Source organism: Schistocerca cancellata, chromosome 5 (assembly GCF_023864275.1).
Source record: "Schistocerca cancellata isolate TAMUIC-IGC-003103 chromosome 5, iqSchCanc2.1, whole genome shotgun sequence".
Classification (NCBI taxonomy): Eukaryota; Metazoa; Arthropoda; class Insecta; order Orthoptera; family Acrididae; genus Schistocerca; species Schistocerca cancellata.
Window position 1 is genome coordinate 301553995 of NC_064630.1, and position 20757 is coordinate 301574751.

The 20757-nt window shown below is 44.6% G+C and overlaps 1 protein-coding gene across 1 annotated transcript; it reads left to right on the forward strand.

Moving 5' to 3' along the window:
- Nucleotides 1-1199: 1199 nt before the first annotated feature.
- Nucleotides 1200-20025, forward strand: LOC126188502 (uncharacterized). Its single transcript, XM_049930106.1, has 3 exons — nt 1200-1559; nt 12177-12337; nt 17859-20025. Exons 1-3 carry the CDS (start codon nt 1200-1202, stop codon nt 20023-20025), a joined length of 2688 nt encoding a protein of 895 aa, XP_049786063.1.
- Nucleotides 20026-20757: the final 732 nt, after the last annotated feature.

The window sequence follows — 20757 nt, forward strand, 5'->3', positions numbered from 1 at the left end:
GGGAGACAAAGAGATGAATACACCAAGCAGATTCGAAAGGATGTAGGTTGCAGTAGGTACTGGGAGATGAAGAAGCTTGCACAGGATAGAGTTGCATGGAGATCTGCTTACAATACCACCACTTGCAAAGTAGGTTAGAAATCAGATTAATAATGTTGCTCACGCAGCATATGTTCGCTTTATCGGGCAACAACAAAGTTATTGTCTGTGGATGGTATCGTCAGAATGGAAATAATGAAGTCACTGTAAAAAAGTCATTAATTTTGGCACATATCTTGAATGGATTCCCACATAGATTTCATCGAAGTTGTTATGGCTCATCTTGTTGATTCTAGGGTGATTCCACTTTGACTGCTAGAAGGTCCAGATCTGTATTTTAGTAATATTTGAAGACCTAACAGATGCATTTTTCAGGAAATTCTTAATGATCAAATAATCCCAGATCAGAACAATGGTATCGTAGAAATAATTTTTGACTTCATGTTCGCGATCCGCGTTTTTATTAAACTTCTTGTAAATTCACATATACTTCTTCTTAATTGTCACATCATCAAGAAAACAGTTTTGTATCAATATTCATATATTTCATTTCCACTTTAACGAAACACAAGACTTGACTGTTCTTTTACAAAGCGAAATAACAACTTGACTTCTGCAAAGTGAAACAAAGACTGCTCTGTGCGCATTGGCGCCAAAAGGCTTACAAGTAAGTCAAAGATTATGACAGTCTCACAGAAATGAATACACACAAGAACCATATCACTGTAATATATCGATACATCGGAGTACCTATACATTAATAAAACCAAATGTGAATATTGTCACAAAAATATGTCTGTTACTTCGCAGAAAAGTAGTACAATATTACTGGTATCGAGAACTGGGGTTGGAGGGCCGTAATGGTCACGTAAATAAAGAACCATTACTAGCTGCATCAAACCAGTCTCAGGACTGACGACCACAAGAACAACAACAACAACAACAACAATGTTTAGTAACTCCGCTTTAGTGGCTCTGTAGTCGATAATTTTAGTATCGCTATCACACTGCGAAGGTTTTGTGTATCTCCTGCTGTTGGTGTATTTTACACATTACTGTAGTTGACTGTAAAGTGTGGCTGCAGGGTAACACCGTGTTCTGAGAAGTGAAGCGGTAGAAGGACGCAGGTAGGGAGTACAGTGTGGGCGTTTTCCTCCAGGATGAAGGTGTGGTGCGGCCTGCTGGTGGTGGCCGTGGTGCTGGAGTCGGCCCTGGCCTTGGACCTGGGCCTGAGCAGCCTGTTCGGCGGCAGCAGTGATGCCGGGAAGGAGGCTGTAGCTGAGGCGGCAGAGGGCGCGGACGTCAGCCCCAGCGCCGGCGCGGCCGCCGACTCCGCGGAGGGCAAGCAGACTATGGCGCCGCCGCTGCAGCTGCCGGGCCTGCCGCCGCTGCCGGGCATCCCGGGCCTGCCGGCGCTGCCCACGCTGCCGCCGCTGCCCGTCACGCTGCCCTCGCTACCTGGCATGCCGCCCATACACCGCACCGAGACCGTCTACGCCACGCGCACCGTCTTCGTCGAGGTGCGTAGCCCACCTCAGCGAAATTCGCATTTGCGCTAGTCTACCGTACCTGTCTCACAATCTCTGACATAGTCGCGAATAGAACAGTGATCCAGTAAGTGTAGAATCGGTTTCTTCTGTTCCAGTCTGTGATCAAAAGATTTCTCGCTCCTTAGATTGCCGATTTTGGCAGCGATGGTAATCGTTAGGCCACTTTTCAAAGAGCACTGAGGATGGTCATCGCTGAGCGAAGCCGCTGGGGTAGGACTAAAACATATTGTGATCATACACTGCTGAACATTAAAATTGATACACCACGAACATGACGTGCTACAGACGCGGAAGATGCTGTGAATATACAAATGATTAGCTTTTCAGAGCATTCACAAAAGGTTGGCGCCGGTGGCGACACCTACAATGTGCTGTCATGAGGAATGTTTCTGACAGATTTCTCATACACAAACAGCAGTTGACCGGCGTAGCCTGGTGAAACGTTGTTGTGATGCCTCGTGTAAGGAGGAGAAATGCGTACTATCACTTTTCCGACTTTGATAAAGGTCGCATTGTAGATTGCGGTTTATCGTATCGCGACATAGCTGCTCGTGTTGGTCGAGATCCAATGACTGTTAGCAAAATATGGAATCGGTGGGTTCAGGGTGGTTATACGCAACGCCGTGCTGGATCCCAACGGCCTCGTATCACTAGCAGTCGAGATGACAGGCATCTTATCCGCATGGCTGTAACGGATCGTGCAGCCACGTCTCGACCCCTCAGTCAACAGATGGGGACGTTTGCAAGACAACAACCATCTGCACGAACAGTTTGACGACGTTTGCAGCAGAATGGACTATCAGCTCGGAGACCGTGGCTGCGGTTACCCTTGACGCTGCATCACAAAAAAAAAAAAGGCTCTGAGCACTATGGGACTTAACACCATAGGGTCATCAGTCCCCTAGAACTTAGAACTACTTAAACCTAACTAACCTAAGGACAGCACAAAACACCCAGCCATCACGAGGCAGAGAAAATCCCTGACCCCGCCGGGAATCGAACCCGGGAACCCGGGCGTGGGAAGCGAGAACGCTACCGCACGACCACGAGATGCGGGCGCGCTGCATCACAGGCAGGAGCGCCTCCGATGGTGTACTCAACGACTAGACCTGGGTGCACGAATGGCAAAACGTTATTTTTCCGGATGAATCCAGATTCTGTTTACAGCATCATGATGGTCGCATCCGTGTTTGGCGACATCACGGTGAACGCACATTGGAAGCGTGTATTCGTCATCGCCGTACTGGCGTATCACCCGCCGTGATAGTATGGGGTTCCATTGGTTACACGTCTCCGTCACCTCTTGCTCGCACTCACGGAACTTTGAACAGTGGACGTTACATTTCAGATGTTTTACGACCCTTGGCTCTACCCTTCATTCGATCTCTGCGAAACCCTACATTTCAGCAGGATAATGTACGACCTCATGTTGCGGGTCCTGTACGGGCCTTTCTGGATACAGAAAATGTTCGACTTCTGCCCTGGCCAGCACATTCTCCAGATCTCTCAGCAATTGAAAACGTCTGGTCAATGGTGGTTCAGCAACTGGCTCGTCGCAATACGCCAGTCACTACTCTTGATGAACTGTGGTATCGTGTTGAAGCTGCATGGGCAGCTGTACTTGTACACGCCATCCAAGCTCTGTTTGACTCAATGGCCAGGCGTATCAAGGCCGTTATTACGGCCAGAGGTGGTTGTTCTGCGTACTGATTTCTCAGGATCTATGCACTCAAACTGCGTGAAAATGAAATCACATGTCAGTTCTAGTGTAATATATTTGTCCAATGAATACCCATTTAACATCTACATTTCTCCTTGGTGCAGCAATTTTAATGGCCAGTTGTGTAGATGGAAGTGAAGGCGAGTTATTCTACGACACATGTTATGGGGAGCCATACGATGCTGTTGTGGTCTTCAACCCGAAGACTGTATGTATCGTCGATAAGGAACTTCGTTATTTTCTCGATAAGCGTTTCGAATCCTCAGGTGCAGAATTGCGTAATTAAATTCCTGGTGTTAGTGTAGTGCACAGACGCCTTTCCACTGGAGCAGACGATGTCTAAGGCACGTCGCATTTAGTCTTTTGTTAAAGTCAAAAAACATGAATTACTACCAGTAAATTGTATTTACGAGGGATTTTAACTACACAGCCCTCCACCTGAGATGATGTTCACCATCGAAACGCTTAGAGGTAAAATGAAGAAGTCATTGACACAGTAAACTGTTTCATGTATTCCAGAATGAAATTTCCACTCTGCAGTGGAGTTTGCGGTCATATGAAACTTCCAGACAGATTGAAACTTTGTGCTGGACCGAGACCCGAACTCGGGACGTTTGCTTTTCGGAGGCAAATGTTCTACCCACTTTTTTCCTCTTCACTTTGTTCGTCATCGTTCTCATCGTTCGATCTTGGCGGACGTCACATGACACCCCTTCAAGTTCATCACTGATTACCGCACTCAGTTCTCTGAGCTATCGTGCCGGCGTGACTGAACTACCCAAGAATGTCTCACGTCCCTTCCTCAGAGCATTACTTCCGCCAATACCTTATTTCACACCTTCCAAACTTCACAGAACGTCCTCCAGGCTGGGGCTAAGCCGTGCTTCCGTAAGGCGTTCAAAAATGTTCAAATGTGTGAAATCGTATGGGACTTAACTGATAAGGTCATCAGTCCCTAAGCTTACACACTACTTAACCTAAATTATCCTAAGGACAAACACACACACACAAACACACACACCCATGCCCGAGGGAGGACTCGAACCTCCGCCGGGACGAGCCACACAGTCCATGACTGCAGCGCCCTAGACCGCTCGGCTAATCCCGCGCGGCTTTTCTTTCAGGAGTACTTGTCCTGTAAGTTTCGTAGGAGGAGTTATGTGAAGCGTGCAGTGTAGGAGGTACTGACTGAAGTAAAGCTATGAGGACTGCTGGTGAGTCGTGCTTGGGTAGCTCTGTTGGTAGAGCATTTTTCATCAAAAGGCAAACCTCCCGAGCACGTGTCTTGGTCCCAAAAACAATTTTACACCAAGGTGACAAAAGTCATGGCATACCTCCTAATATCGTGTCGGACCTCCTTTTGCCCGGCATAGTGCAGCAGCCCGACGTGGCATGGACTCAACAAGTCGTTCGAAGTTCCCTGCAGAAATTCTGAGCCATGCTGCCGCTATAGCCATCCATAATAGTGAAAGCGTTGACGGCGCAGGAATTTGGTCGCTTCTTTGTTATGTCCCACGAATGTTCGATGCGATTCATGTCTGGCGATGCGGGTGGCCGAATCATTCGCTCGAATTGTCAGAATGTTCTTCAAACCAATTTCGCGAAAAACTGGGGTCCTGTGGCATGGGGCATTATCACGGGCACATGAAGTCCATGAATGGCTGCAAGTGGTCTCCAGGTAGTCGAACATAATCGTGTAAACGCACCCCACACTAATAGACTATGTAGCCACCAACACCTCGCACAGTGCCTGTTGACAACTTGGGTCCATCGCTTCATGGGGTCTCTGCCACACTCGAACCCTAGCATCAGCTAGTGCCAACTAAAATAGGGACTCATCTGACCAGGCCACGGTTTTCCAGTCGTCTATTGGCAAACCGATACGGGCACGAGGCCTGGAGAGGCGCTGCAGACGATGTCGTGCTGTTAGCAAAAGCACTCGCTCGGTCGTCTGCTACCACAGCCAATTAACGACAAATTTCGCCCCTCTGTCTTTGGTTTTCTCGCCACACTCTTGACACTGTGGATCTCGGAATACCGAATTCCCTAACGATTTCCGAAACGGAGAGTCCCATGCGTCTAGCTCCATTTCGCATTCAAAATCTGTTAATTCCCTGCGAGCGGCCATAATCACGTCGGAAACCCTTTCACATGAATCACCTGAGAAAAAATGACAGATCCGCTAATGCTCTGCCCTTTTATACCTTGCGTACGCGACGCTGCCGCCGACTTTATATGTATGTGCATGTCGCTATCCCGTGACTTTTGTCGCTTAGTGTAATCTACCAGGAAGTTTGTTGTTTTATTTATTGTCGGAAGACTGGTGTCGGTCGGCTCTCCATGCTGTGCCCTCGGAAATCTCTTCATCTCTCCACTACTACACTCTACATCCATTTGAGCCCACTCACTGCAGCCAAGCTTTTGCAACGTAGTCCCAACCCACATTCTCTTCCACTACGAAACTGACGATTCCTTGTAGTACCAGTACGTGTGCCAGGCAGCCGAACCCTTCTTATATTCAGGTTGAAGAGTATTTTGTCGCGCGGGTTTAGCCGAGCGGTCTCAGGGCGCTACAGTCATGGACTGTGCGGCTGGTCCCGGCGGAGGTTCGAGTCCTCCCTCGGGCATGGGTGTGTGTGTTTGTCCTTAGGATATTTTAGGTTAAGTAGTGTGTAAGGTTAGGGACTGATGACCGTAGCAGTTAAGTCCCATAAGATTTCACACACATTTGAACATTTTTTTAATAGTATTTTTTTCTCTCCAATTCTCTTCAGTACCTCCTCATTAGTAATTCGATCTACTCATCTAATCTGACACATTTTTCTTTAGTTACCTGTTGTGAAGTCATAGCATAAAGATTATGACGCAGCAGTTGACCAAAGGTGTTATTTATTTAACTGAAAAACACAACATGTTTCTGGAAGACAGGATCCCATTATCAAATTGCATAAACAAGGTAAACAGAAATCATCATTTCTCATTATTTCATGTACTAACATACATACAACGGACTGATTTTCGTTATTCCGTTACGGGCGTCTTCGTATGTGAAATAATGACTTAAGTTTTCCTTGTTTGTGGAACCTGATAATGGGATCGTGTCTTCTAGAAACACCCTCTGTTATTAAATTAAATATGTTACACACTTAGGCAACTGGTGCCTCATAATCTCAGTACTGACGCTCCTGTAGCACCACAGTTCGAAAGCTTATGTTTTCTCCTTGTGTGATCCGTTTATCGCCCACGTTTTACCTCCGTACAGCGTTACGCTCCAGGCATGTTCAGCAAAGATTTTCTTTGAAGTCTGATTCGCAGTTGTCGTTAATTCCTTATATCAGTCAATGCCACCCTCATTTATCAATTTTTAGTTCACTGTTGCAGTATTGCACAATTTCGGCCTTAGGCAAGTTTGAAGTGCCTTGTACTGTTGGTACATGTTGTAAATGAAGCTTGCCACGCGACATTTGCTCTAAGAAGTGCTAGGCTAAGTGGTGGTCTTCATGTACAACAAGAACAACAGGCCACTGTTGCAAAATTTTCCGTCGAAGATTTGTGATGAACGGACAGCCAAAGAATGTAAAGTACCGCACAAAGCGTAATATGTGTACTGATTTGTCACTGTATTGTAAATCTCATAGTGCTTTTGTAAGAAAGTTGTCGACAGGGCAACAGCAAAAGGCCTTCGGCCGAAATTCTACAATAGTGCGGAATTAAACTAAAAATTAACAGCCTCAGAAAAGACCTCCTAAGTCTTAGATTTTCTAGAAACGATTTTCTTGCTATTGTTAGGCTGTATTTTATCGCTATTTCGGCCACTATTGGTTACTTTGTTGCCAGAATAGTAAAACTAATCTACTACTTTTAGCGTCAAGTGTACAAAACTAATTCCCTCAGCAAAGCCTGACTTAAGTCGATTACACCCCGTTGCCCTTATTATTTCCTACTCAAGTCAGTAATTGTGCAGTCTTGATGACAGAATGTTGTCATTTGGAACATTATAATTATGGTGAATTTTGATGACTTGAAATGTTCGTCTTCACCCAAACATTTATCCGTAGCTTCATTGCTTTTTTCATAAATCAGTTCTTGAGGTCACATCTGCAAACTGTTTTATGTACCAGTCACTCCCTTTGTGTTTAGTTGCACTGCAGTTTCGCTGATGCATTGTTTGACGTCGATGTAGACGTTTATTGTCACAGTAGGTAGCCCCTGAGCATGGTGTTGTAATCCTCCGATGTCGTTCACAGTCTAAATTGTCGCCAATGAAGTGCAGCTAAAAAGAAAGGAAGTTGAGATGTGTGAAACTTGGGCAGGGGGAAAAATCTGTTCCCCCACAGTTACATTAAAAAGTCGAATTTAGTGCACAACTTCTCACTGTACTTACTTGTAAAATATGATTCAAACAATTATTTTCGGTTAAGATTCTTCATTTCAACTTGAGCAGTTGATTCGCCTACAGATATATGGACGGTATAGTGCCATATTTGATACTGATGCCATGCAGTATGCAAATTACCTCTAGGACGACGGTATCTTTCTCAGTATTCAACGGATTGACGATTCCATTTCGATGAGTATTGTTGTTGTGTCTACCAGGTGCTGCAGTTTTTTATGCCTGCTCACTACGCCTCAGAAATAATGCTAAAACACTCCTTGAAATATTTACGCACAGATATGGAATTATCAACTGGTTGGATAAGCGGAAATATACCCACGCTGAGCGACAGTTAGAGATCAGTAAGTCGAATTAGCTATCGAACACTGTGTACTGCTGTAATCAGACTGCTTCTAAGTTCAGATACTATTGGAAGAATAAAAGAATTATTCTCCCGACAGACGTTAGAGCGGTATCCGAGCGTAAAAAGCTGTAAGATTGTGGGTACTTTGCATATTAGAGGGTATTAGTAATAAATACACCTGTGTCTTGTTTCGTAAGTAACATCTTAAAAGCTGTAACCTGTTTCCAGGCCAACGCTCATACCCATCTCAAAATGTCATGATATTTTGGACAGGCCACAATATATTCTGTGAGTCTGTAGATGATTTCAATCTTTAGATGATTTCAATCTTAAAGTTGAAACTGCTAATGTTTAATGTAAAATTATGTGACTCGTAGAACATTTTAAAATGAAATTATAATGTATTACAGCCGATGAAAAGTATTGTTGGTATTAGCTTTCGAAACATACAACTTCTTCTTTACAAAAGTAGAGGGAGGAGCAAGCATCAACACCATTGTCAGACATTTGACATCAACTGCTAGATAAAAGACTACCCCCGACTTTTGCACGCCTTGCGGTCTGCAGATATACGCAATCATCGTTCCTGCGCGATTTATAATGTCATTTAAGCACCTTCCACTGGGTATTGAGCCTGGTATTTTCTTATATCTTGGAATCCAGCAAAGAATCTCCTTTGTCCATCAGTCAATCACTTGCCTGGCTGCATGACCCATCCACCTCCATTTCATTTTCTTTGAGGCTGCAGCCCATCAGTTTTTGGGTGGTTTTCCATTTAAAAGCATTTTTCTCATTGCGATAAGCCAAAGCTGGTTATCCACACTTATTGTAAACTTTTCTCTTCGGGCACATTGGAAACTTTGTTTTGAAACTTCACTTTAGTTTCTCTAAAGCAAACCACGTTAATTTACCTTCTGTTTATGTATCTGTATGTCCATATGGATATTGTTTACAATTGTCCTAAATATAAAAACGTATCCACTGCTTTTACGACTTGGTTGTTAATTTATACTATTTTAGTTTCAATATGTTGACTATACATAATGTTTATCTTATTGATTTTCAAACTTGTTCTGTTAATCCATTCTATCGGTTGGTGAAATTTGTCTGGACTGCAGGCAGCAAATAGAAAGTTGTCAACAAAAACGAAAATGGTTCACATATTTTCCATTACTGCCTATTTTATCTTCGTTTTTCCATTTAAAGATCCAAAAACTTCTAAGTTTCCGAGTATAGCTTTGCATCGCTCCTCTTTCAGATCTAAATCTGCTATTGTTCCGAAAAAATCTAATCTAAGCTGTAGAAGTAACATATTCGTTGATTTAACGTCATATTTCTCAATGGTTGTACAGATTTTGTTGTAACTGAGATAAAATCTTTTAGAAACCTATGAGTCCCGGCAAAGTTGCAGTTCATACTAACTGCATCGTTCTATAATTTATTTAGCGGCTTGTGCTATGAACACTGCTGAAACCAGCTTGTTCCTTTGCCTGATTAAAATCCAATGTTATTTTTTATACACTTGGTGATAATTTTAAAAATATCTTGTACATTACGGTGAGGGGGTTGGTAAGTCTAACTTTTTATGTGCTTTTTCGGTTCCTTTTTTTAAGGAGAATAATTACAGCATTTTTCCAGGTTAGGACATTGTCTTCTTCCTTATTAATTATGTATTATATACGGGCAGGAAATAATTGTGGGAAAACCGGAACAGAAGAGAATCGAAGCATTTAAGATGTGGTGCTACAAAACAAACGAATGTTGAAAATTATTTGGGAGTGGTAAGGTAAGGAATGAGAAGGTTCTGCGCAGACTCGGAGAGGAACGGAATATGTGGAAAACACTGGCAAGGAGAAGGGAAACGATGACAGGACACCTGTAACGACATCAGGGAATGACTTCCACGGTACTAGAGGGAGCTGTGGAGGGCAGAAACTGTGTAGGAAGACAGAGACTGGAGTACATCAAGCAAATAACTGAGGACGGAAGTTACAAGTGCTACTCTGAGATGAAGAGGTTGGCACAAGAGAGGAATTCGTGGCGGGCCGCATCAAACCAGTCAGAAGACCGATGATTTAAAAAAAAAAAAAAAAACCGTCCAGGCATATCATTTCATCATTTCTACAGCGCCAACTCATGACGAATTTCACGTTAACTGTATGGTGAGATGCATGTATACAGGCGTTGACTACGCACATTTTACTCACTGCCCTCGTGGACGAAGAAGGCGCATTTTTCCGTTTTTGAATGGGTACGATCATGGGAAAGGGGAGGAAGAGCAGTATTTCTGAAACGATGAATATGATTAGGTCACTGGCCAAATAAACCAATGAAAAAGAGAGTAATATCTTTAAAAAAAATAGCGACCCTTGCTGCGTTTTGGTTGCCGAAGCAGTGGGTAATATCGAAGCTGCTGTCAGTTGGTTTGGCAAATGGTCTTCGACGAGCATGTTGGAGAAGAAACCTGATTCAACAACTGCTACCAGAACTCAGTGCTGTGATATCAGCGTTGTGATTTAAAACGACTCGTGATCTTCGCTAGAACTGTACATCTACATAAAGGCACTGTCTACAAATTTAGTTACAATGCCGTTCTCAAGTTCTCTGGCACGTTATTATTGTCGTGTCTGGTACGGATGAGGTACATGAGAAAGACAGCGTGTATGTATATATGGATAGAAGTGTCGAAAACTAGCCAGGATACATAATGAAGACACCAACGTAGCTTTATGGCGGCCAAAGTTTCCGGATCGTAACCCAATTGAACATCTGGGGAACAATATTATTGTTGGATTCACTGTGTTAATCTTTCGATATACACCTCGCAACGGCCGTGGGAACTCATCAGATAGAATAGTTCAAGAGATATGGGGAGATCTATCAGTACGCGAATCTTAAGCCGATCATTTTTATCTGCAGTTACATCCGCATCTACATCTATATACTCCGCAAGACTCCTTACGGTCTGTGGCGGACGATACTTCTTGTACCGCTACCATTTCTCCAGTCGCGAATGAGCGTGGGAAGATAGGCTGTGTGTAAGTCTCCATATAAACTGTAATTTCTCTTATGTTTCCCGTCATGGTCATTTAGTGAGATGTTTGTAATAGTAAGTAATGCGTTTCCTGCTTCTTTTCGGAAAGTACGCTCTCGGTATTTCTCAGTAATCCTCTCCGTGATGCACAATACCTTTGTTGTAGCATCTGCTCCTGGAGTTTGGTGGACATCACTGAAACGATGACGAAACGCAGTGCTGCTCTTATAGACTGCTCTATCTCCTCTATAAATCTTACCTGCTGAGGATCTCAAACTGACGAGCATTACTCAAGAATCAATGTTTTATAAGTCACTTCTTTCGTGATCATTTACGTTTCCTTGGCATTTTTTCAATGAATCTCAGCCTGCCTTACATACGACTAGTTTTATGTGATCATACCACTTTAGGTCGCTGCGGATGGATACTGCTAGATATTTTACAGTCGTTAGGCTTTCCAGGTTTTATTTGTAGTAGCGTAATCGAAGGGTAATGAGTCAGCCAGCTTATTTGTGCGTAACGGGCTAAATTTGTTTACTCGTTTTTGAAATATCGATCCTACATATGCCACCTTACATTTGTTTACGGCTTCTGGAGTTGCAACTTTCCCACAATCAACGGCATCGACTGTGTGTGATGGATACTCCGAATGTTAACAGGGCATTATAGAAAAATGATTCCACAGTGTGTAGGAAATTCCGATCGCCCTGGGAACTAATCTGTTTTCTTATGATTGATGAAATGAACCTGGCCCCGCCGCGCGGGATTAGCCTAGCGGTCTGAGGCGCTGCATTCATGGACTGTGCGGCGGTTCGAGTCCTCCCTCGGGCATGGGTGTGTGTGTTTGTCCTTAGGATAATTCAGGTTAAGCAGTGTGAAAGCTTAAGGACTGATGACATTACCAGTTAAGTCTCATAAGATTTCACACACATTTGTACATTTTTTTTTAACCTGGCCCTCTGTGTTTGTTAATATCAATGATTCTATAACTGGAGTAATATGCTATCAATGCTTCTTTGATTACCTTTATAAGAGCTGTAGTTCGTCACTAGTCTCTATCGTGAGAATTAACCGGAAAATTTCGCTTGTTGCAGGTAACGAAGAAGGTGACGGAGCACCCAGTGTGTGTGACTATGTACGGCGTCAAGCCGCCCTGCTTCGGACCGCACGAGCACGGCAAGTACCGCGAGAACGAAGACGACGAAGACGACTACCCGGAGGAGGGGCTCTACATCAGCCCGTCTTCCGCCAAGAGGTCAGTGCCACTGCTTGCTGCAGTCGTGAAACTCTTCCATTTTCTATTGGCGTCTAGTGCAAGGTCAGATCGCAGTACGATTATTTAACTACTGTGCGCAGATGGGAGAGTTAGGAAGCTTTTTACAATTTTCAGGAATCCAGTGAAATTGAGTTTCTTTCGGAAAATAAAAGAATCTCGAATGGGGCAAGCCTATCAGTCTTAACTCTCATTAGTATTTTTCTTTTCCTTCCCGCTGTTAGTCCAACTTTTGACAAGGTCCGCCTTTTTGCATTCATACCCTCCACTTTCCTCGGGAATGCTATGACTTTCACTTTCTCCATCTCATGTTTCACCGGTCCTCCTCGAAGTTGCATGCTCTTTTTTTGATCCATTCTACCACCACTCAAAATATGGAAAGCAAAGAACTTTCAGTAGAAGAGATGTTTCTCGTACTAGTGAAGATAAACAAGTACTCATAACTCTTACGGTATGTATTCTAGAGCACAGGGTTACTAGACTTTTTTTTGTTGTTTCGGTCCATACTACCACCTCCGAAAGTTTGTCGGTGGATTTCTGGTTCAAGCTGTGTACGTAAAAGGCTGCAGATATTCCCAGATAACTCGCTGAAAATCGAATATCGACATTTAGTAAATTTCACTTATATTCCAAGCTTACTAACCAAAAACCGAGCCTTGGAATTACGTATTCTTTACGAGAATATTGTTGAAGAATATCACTACTAAACGTTGTAGAACGTTGACCGTGATGGGTTTCCTGAGTGCAACAAATCCTTGACTGTTTTTGTTACCAATTATGTGTACGCTCACGTTCCCCTCTTCACATTAATGTCAGTTCGCAATCCATACGACAGGATGGAAATGGGAATGAGCGTTTGAGTCATTGGCCCCTTGCGGGGCAGGTCCGGCTGCCTTGGTGCAGGCCTTATTACATTCGACGCCACATTGGGCGACCTGCGCGCCGGATGGGGATGAAATGATGATGAAAACAACACAACACCCAGTCCCTGAGCCGAGAAAATCCCTGACCTAGCCGGGAATCGAACCCGGGCCCGTAGGACGGTAATCCGTCACGCTGACCACTCACCTATCAGGCCGGACACACGACAGTGGATCCCGGTTTAATTTTTCACTCTGTACCAGCGAGAGTGCTGGTTTGAAACTCCCTGACAGAGTAGAGCTGTGTGCAATACCGGGAGTTAGCATCGCAGTGCCAACGCAGAAAGAAATAGTTATAGGCAATATTGCCTGCTAAGTTATTAATATTTGGAAGAAGTCAGTGGGTGTATAAAAACTTCTTGAAGGATATCCGATGTGGTCTCTGCGTTCGTTGATGACTGTCTAGGATTTCGATAGCGCATTGTTTCCTGTATGTTCATTACTTCTCAAATGAACAAGATGAATACTAAATCGAACACGATATTCCAAATGAAAATGCTTAGTTTAGTATCTTTCCAGACATCTAAAAAAAGTTTATTTTTTACGGTTAGAGTATTATTTCTGAAGAGTACCTTTTGAGTTTAGTATTATAAATGTTTTCGAATCCTGTGCTTATTACCCTCGGATAATTCTCACTGCACTCAACATGGCTCCATTATTAACAATAATTTTTTTCCGGATCCCTTCAATAGAAACATTTTCTTTATGATAGCAAGACTACATGTAGCCCTTCTCATTGAGTTTTTACCTACTCTTAGGGAATAAGTACAGAGAATATACATCTTACATACGCACATGTATCTCTTGAACTTCATTTCATCATTTTTTCTCAAAAAATAGCTCCTTCAATAGGTTTCATGCCTTCTAGCCAACAAAAATTATTTAAGTTACTTTGTTTTGAACCTTGGTTTCAGATTGAATGATATTACCTATGTATCTGAAGTCCTAGTGTAATTACAGAAACATGTCACGAATGAGAACTTCCTTTTTAGATCTTGCGCACTACCAGAAACTATATCTGAGCAGATCAAAGCTCCTTTCGTCTAGAATGCAGTCAGAAACATTTTTTCCTAAATTACACATCTTTGCAACTGGAGTATTGCCTTTGTTCCGGTTTTATGCGATTTTTATGCCATGAACTGAATTGATGTAATCGATGCGACATCAATACTGTAATTAATACTTAAGTTAATTTCACTCCACATGTACCTTACTTAGAGATTTTTATTTGTCATAATGCAACACAAGTGATAAGTCAACTTAATTTTGCACAGGTTTACATTAATTATTTTTGTGCTAAGTTGTACACGATAACGACCGATAGCCCGCAAAAGAGGACAATGTTTAATTTCCAAATTTATCCTGTAGCCCTTCAAGAAAGGGCAGTCGCTACGCTTTGCAGTTGGGGCAGTTTAGCAGTTGTATGCCCACCCTTCATTTGACGAGAAACACTTAGAATATAACAGGGTAGGAAACGAGGTACTCATTTTCGGGAGTAGAAATCTACACCTACTGCTGTACTTCACAAGCCACGTTAGGCTGTGGGGCAGAAGGTGCTTTCAGTACTGCTGTTAATTCCTCCCCCCCCCCCACCCCCTCGCCCCTTCTTCCAGTTCTGTTTGCGAATGGTGAGTGGGAAAAACGACTGTTGATAAACCTTTGTATAAATTCCATCTTCTCTGATTTTCTCGTCACGGTCAGTACGAGACGTATCCAGCAGGATCTGATACCTCGGAACTTCAACAGTAGACCTCTCCGTGATATACAACGCCTTTCTTGTAGCGTCTGCCACAGGAGTTTGATGAGCACTTCCGTAAAGCTCTCGTGGTTACTGACTGATTTCGTGGCGAAATGTTCCGCTCTTCATTGGGTCTTCTCTATCTCTGCTATTAATCCAACCTCATAAGGGAACCAGGATGACGAGAAAAACTCAAGTGCGCCTGTTACAAATATTTTACAAGCCACTTCCTTTGTGGAAGAATTACATTTCAGAGTGGTCTGAGGCGCTGCAGTCATAGACTGTGCGGCTGGTCCCGGCGGAGGTTCGAGTCCTCCATCGGGCATGGGTGTGTGTGTTTGTCCTTAGGATAATTTACGTTAAGTAGTGTGTAAGCTTAGGGACTGATGACCTTAGCAGTTATGTCCCATAAGATTTCACACAGATTTGAACATTTTTTTGTTGAATGCAAGCGTGCCGGATGTCAGTTTGTGCGACGGAGTTCCATGCCTTTTGCCATGTCCGTCAATACAGGGACGGTTAATGCTGTTTGTGGATGACGCTCGAGTTGTCATGTGATGATGACCCATACGTGCTGGACTAGAAACAGCTCTAATGATCGAGCAGGCCAAGGCAACATGTCGACACTCTGTGGAGCATGTTGGGCTACAACAGCAGTAGGTGGGCGAGCATTATCCTGTTGGCAAGCACTCCCTAGAATGCTTTTCATGAACGGCAACAAAACAGATTGAACCACCAGATTGACGCACAAATTTGCAGTCAGCGTACGTGGGATAACCACGAGAGTTCTCCTGCTGTCGTACGAAATCGGACCCCAGAACATGACTCCAGGTGTAGGTCCACTGTGTCTAGCACGCAGGCAGTTTGGTTGCAGGCCCTCAACTGGCCTACTTCCAACCAACACACGGCCGTCACTGCCACTGGGACAGAACAAGCTTTAATGGGGAACATCAGACCTTCATCGTACTCTGCAATGACGTCTCGTCTGACACCACTAACGCCACAGATAACAGTGCTTTTGGATCAATAAAATGCATACTACAGGGCGTCTGACTCTCCTTCCAGTAACCGATTTGTAACAGTTCGTTGTGTCACTGTGGTGCCAACTGCTGCTTAAGCTGCTGCTGCAGACGCAGTACAATGCGCCAGAGCCATACGCCGAACGCGATAGTCTTCCCTCTCGGTAGTGCCACGTGGCCGTCCGGAAACTGGTCTACTTGCGACCGTACATTCCCGTGACCACCATGCCAGCCATCAAGTACGAGGTGCGTTTCAAAAGTCCTTACGTGTTCGGGGTAAATCTTTTTTATTTTTCGATATAGTCTCCTTTTAGACTTATACACTTCGTCCAACGCTGTTCTAATTTGTTGATCCCTTCCTAATAATAGGAATTGTCCAAGTCTGCAAAATAGCTATTAGTTGCTGCAATCACCTCCGCATTTGAATAAAATCTCTGTCCCGCCAGCCATTTCTTCAAATTGGGGAACAAATAGTAGTCCGAGGGAGCCAAGTCTGGAGAATAGGGGGGACACAACTGCTGAGGTATGTGCTGGTGCATTGTCGTGATGAAAGAGGACTTTTTTGCCGTCCAATCGCCGGTAGTTTTCTTGCAGCTCGGTTTTAAAACAGTCCAGTAACGACGAATAATATGCACCTGTAATAGTTTTACCCCTTGCCAGGTAGTCGATGAGGATTATCCCGTGCGAATCCCAAAAGACAGTCGCCATAATCTTTCCGGCCGAAGGAATGGTCTTCGCCTTTTTTGGTGCAGATTCTCCCTTGGTAACCCATTGTTTAGATTGTTCTTTGGTCTCAGGAGTGTAGCAATGGATCCATGTTTCATCCACGACGCTTAAAGTCCTGCGGATTCTTCCTGAACAGCTGCAAACCATCCTTGCAACACTTCATACGATTCCGTTTTTGGTCAAGCGTGAGCAATCGAGGAACCCATCTTGCGGATAGCTTTCTCATGTCCAAATGTTTATGCAAAATATTATGTACCCGTTCATTCGAGATGCCCACAGCAGTAGCAATCTCACGCATCTTAACTCTTCTGTCATCCATCACCATATCATGGATTTTATCAATGACTTCTGGAGTCTACAAGGCGTCCAGAACGTTCAGCATCACTTGTGTCCATATAGTCACTCCGAAAATTTTGAAACCACTTATAAACTGTTCTAATCGAATGTGCAGAGTCACCGTAATGTTTATCAAGCTTGTCTTTAGTCTCCTGAGGCGTTTTGCCTTTCATAAAGTAATGTTTAATCACCACACCAAATTCTTTTTCATCCCTTTTTTGACAATCACTCGACTTCCGTCATTCATATGAATGCCAAACAAGAAATAGACCAATGTGGCTGAAACTTGGTGTGCGTTCTTTCCCAAGATGCTACTAACTAAACATGACCCCGATACGCACCGGTAGTTCCATCTCTCGGACGTTGCACGGACTTTTCAAACACCCCTCGTACAATGACTACATTCCTCACGAGTCTCTCTGCAGTGTCGCAGAAGTCAAATCCAACTTCTCATGGCCCTATTACTCGATTTATTTCAAACTCAGTGGGCTACTGGTTATGGCGTCTTAAATGCATCAACTCACCACGTCCAGTAAAGGTAACTAACACTTTTGACAGTTACAGTTTGGTCTAAACAAACCCGATTTACATCCTCATAGTGGCGCTACTGACGCCACTCTTCTGCGACTGCCGCGAAAATGGAATAGATACGCTCCTACCAAATTTAGTTTATGTCGTACAACTCCTTATTGGGGTTGCGATTTCTAATTCCATTAGTCTATTATCCTCTGCGTTTTATACAACGGTATGTCCGTGGCCTCCAGGATCACCGCCACAGCCGCTCCCGACTCTGGTCTGCATTTCGAGTACCGCGAGGGTCGCAGTTCCGAACTGGACAGCACCGCGCTGGAGGGGAGCACCTCGCTGGAGGCGTCCGCGGGAGACGCCGAGAGCGAGCGCGAAGCGCGCTACCTGGAGTTCCGCCGCGCCACGCCGGCGCCCGAAGAGGTGGCCACGGCTCTGGAGGAGACAGCCCTCGCCCTGCCCTCCGAGAAGCAGCAGCGCGTGTTCAACAACCTGCTGCCCGCCGTCATCGTCACGAGGATACTCACTAAGACGCTCTGGGTGACCAAAGTGGAAAAGATCATCGACAAACACGTGACAGCCACTATGGAAATCAAAAACTGCGTACCTCCTGATAGCAAGATCCCGTTCTGCAAAAAGAGTGACAAGCCCAAACCGCCGCCACCTGTTCACAAACCCGATCACTATGACTATGACCACTACGACCACAATCCCAGTCATGATGATCACAAACCTGACTACTATGATGACAAACCTGACCACTACGATCACAAACCAGGTCCTTATAACCATAAACCAGCACCATATGATCACAAAGCACCTTCTCATCCTCCTCCAAAACCGGATTACTATGAGCACAAACCGCATCACCCTCCTCCTCCTCCACCAAAACCGGATTACTACGATCACAAACCAGACTATCCTCCTCCTCCCCCTCCAAAGCCAGATTACTATGATCACAAACCAGACCATCCTCCTCCTCCCCCTCCAAAGCCAGATTACTACGATCACAAACCAGACTATCCTCCTCCTCCCCCTCCAAAGCCAGATTACTATGACCACAAACCGCACCATCATGCTCCACCTCCTCCTCCCTCAAAGCCAGATTACTATGACCACAAACCGCATCCTCCTCCTCCTCCTCCTCCAGCAAAACCAGATTACTATGACCACAAACCCGACCATCCTCCCCCTCCTCCTCCAAAGCCAGATTACTATGACCACAAACCGCATCCTCCTCCTCCTCCTCCAGCAAAACCAGATTACTATGACCACAAACCCGACCATCCTCCCCCTCCTCCTCCAAAGCCAGATTACTATGACCACAAACCGCATCCTCCTCCTCCTCCTCCAGCAAAACCAGATTACTATGACCACAAACCCGACCATCCTCCCCCTCCTCCTCCAAAGCCAGATTACTATGACCACAAACCGCATCCTCCTCCTCCTCCTCCAGCAAAGCCAGATTACTATGACCACAAACCAGACCATCCCCCACCTCCTCCTCCTCCAAAGCCAGATTACTATGACGACAAACCGCATCCTCCTCCGCCTCCTCCTCCTCCTCCGCCTCCAAAGCCAGATTACTATGACCACAAACCAGACCATCCTCCACCTCCTCCTCCTCCTTCTCCAAAGCCAGATTACTATGACCACAAACCAGACCATGCTCCCCCTCCTCCTCCTCCTCCAAAGCCAGACTACTATGACCATAAACCGCATCATCCTCCTCCTCCTCCTCCACCAAAGCCAGATCACTATGACCACAAACCAAAGCCCCACCCCCCTCCACCTAAGCCAGATTACTCTCCTCACCCACCTAAGCCAGACTACCTTCCAGCCCACTATGACTACAAACCAGACCACCCTCCCCCTGCGCCTAAGCCAGACTATCCTCCACATCCTCCCAAGCCAGACTACCCTCCAAAACCAGCCCACTATGATCACAAACCTGCGTCCTCACCTCATCCAGTCCCTCCACCTAAACCAGACCACTATAAGCCAGTACATGAAACGAAACCCGAACACTTTGATTACAAGCCAGATCATCACGAATACGACTATCCTGAACCTTCACCAAAGCCTGTTCACGTTAAGCCTGTTTACGATGACCATGATTATGATTATGACCACAAACCAGCACATCCTGACAGCAAGCCCGCTCATCCTCAATATGATCTTGAACATGACTACAAGCCTGGCCACTACAAACATTCTTATCATCACTTCATTAATGGAGACAACGAAACTGAAAAGCCAGAGCCGGTCTCGACACCACCAAATGAGCATGACGACGAAGAATCACCACATAAGCCACCACTGACAGAGGCCATTCCTCCTCCTCCTACGACACCATCTCCTTCAACTCCTCCAGTGAAAGCACCCTCTTCAGCCAAAGTGCAATGAGCATGACGACGAACAATCACCACATAAGCCGCCACTGACAGAGGCCATTCCTCCTCCTCCTATGCCACCATCCCCTATAACTCCTCCAGTGAAAGCACCCTCTTCAGCCAAAGTACCGCCTCCATCAATATCACCACCACTACATTCTCCCCCTGACTACACCAAAAAACCACCTCAGCATTCTCATTAGGTTGATAATCTCTTCAGTGAGCTATATCGAGATGCAGAGAAGAGACTTAACGTGACAGAATCATCCAGGTTTACATAGTCCATGTGGTCTAATGATACTGTGTAGAAAACGCATAGAACTCGAATATTCTGCTTTCATTCACCACGGACATATTTATATTAAATAATTTATTTTTAATTTATATTGTACGGACTTGTGTCGCTGAGACAAGAGAATAAATTAAATGTGAGTAACAAGCGTCTGCTACAGTTCTTTTCTTTCCTGTTTTACCGTGTACAAACATGATGTCAGTATTTCTCATGTTTTCTACAATGAATGAAATTTTCAAGTTTTTGTCCTCAGTTTTTGCTGTGTACTTACGGATTACAGTCAATGACTATTTCTTAAATGTAATCGTCACCGGACATGACTGCAGTTGTGAAACATTTTAAGTTTTGGTAAGCAAGCACATCCAAGCTAAAGAGGTACACCGGTGTATAAGACGGCTGGTGAGAAAACACATGTATTGGGCATGACTTTTGTGTTATGATGTGAAGCAGTTT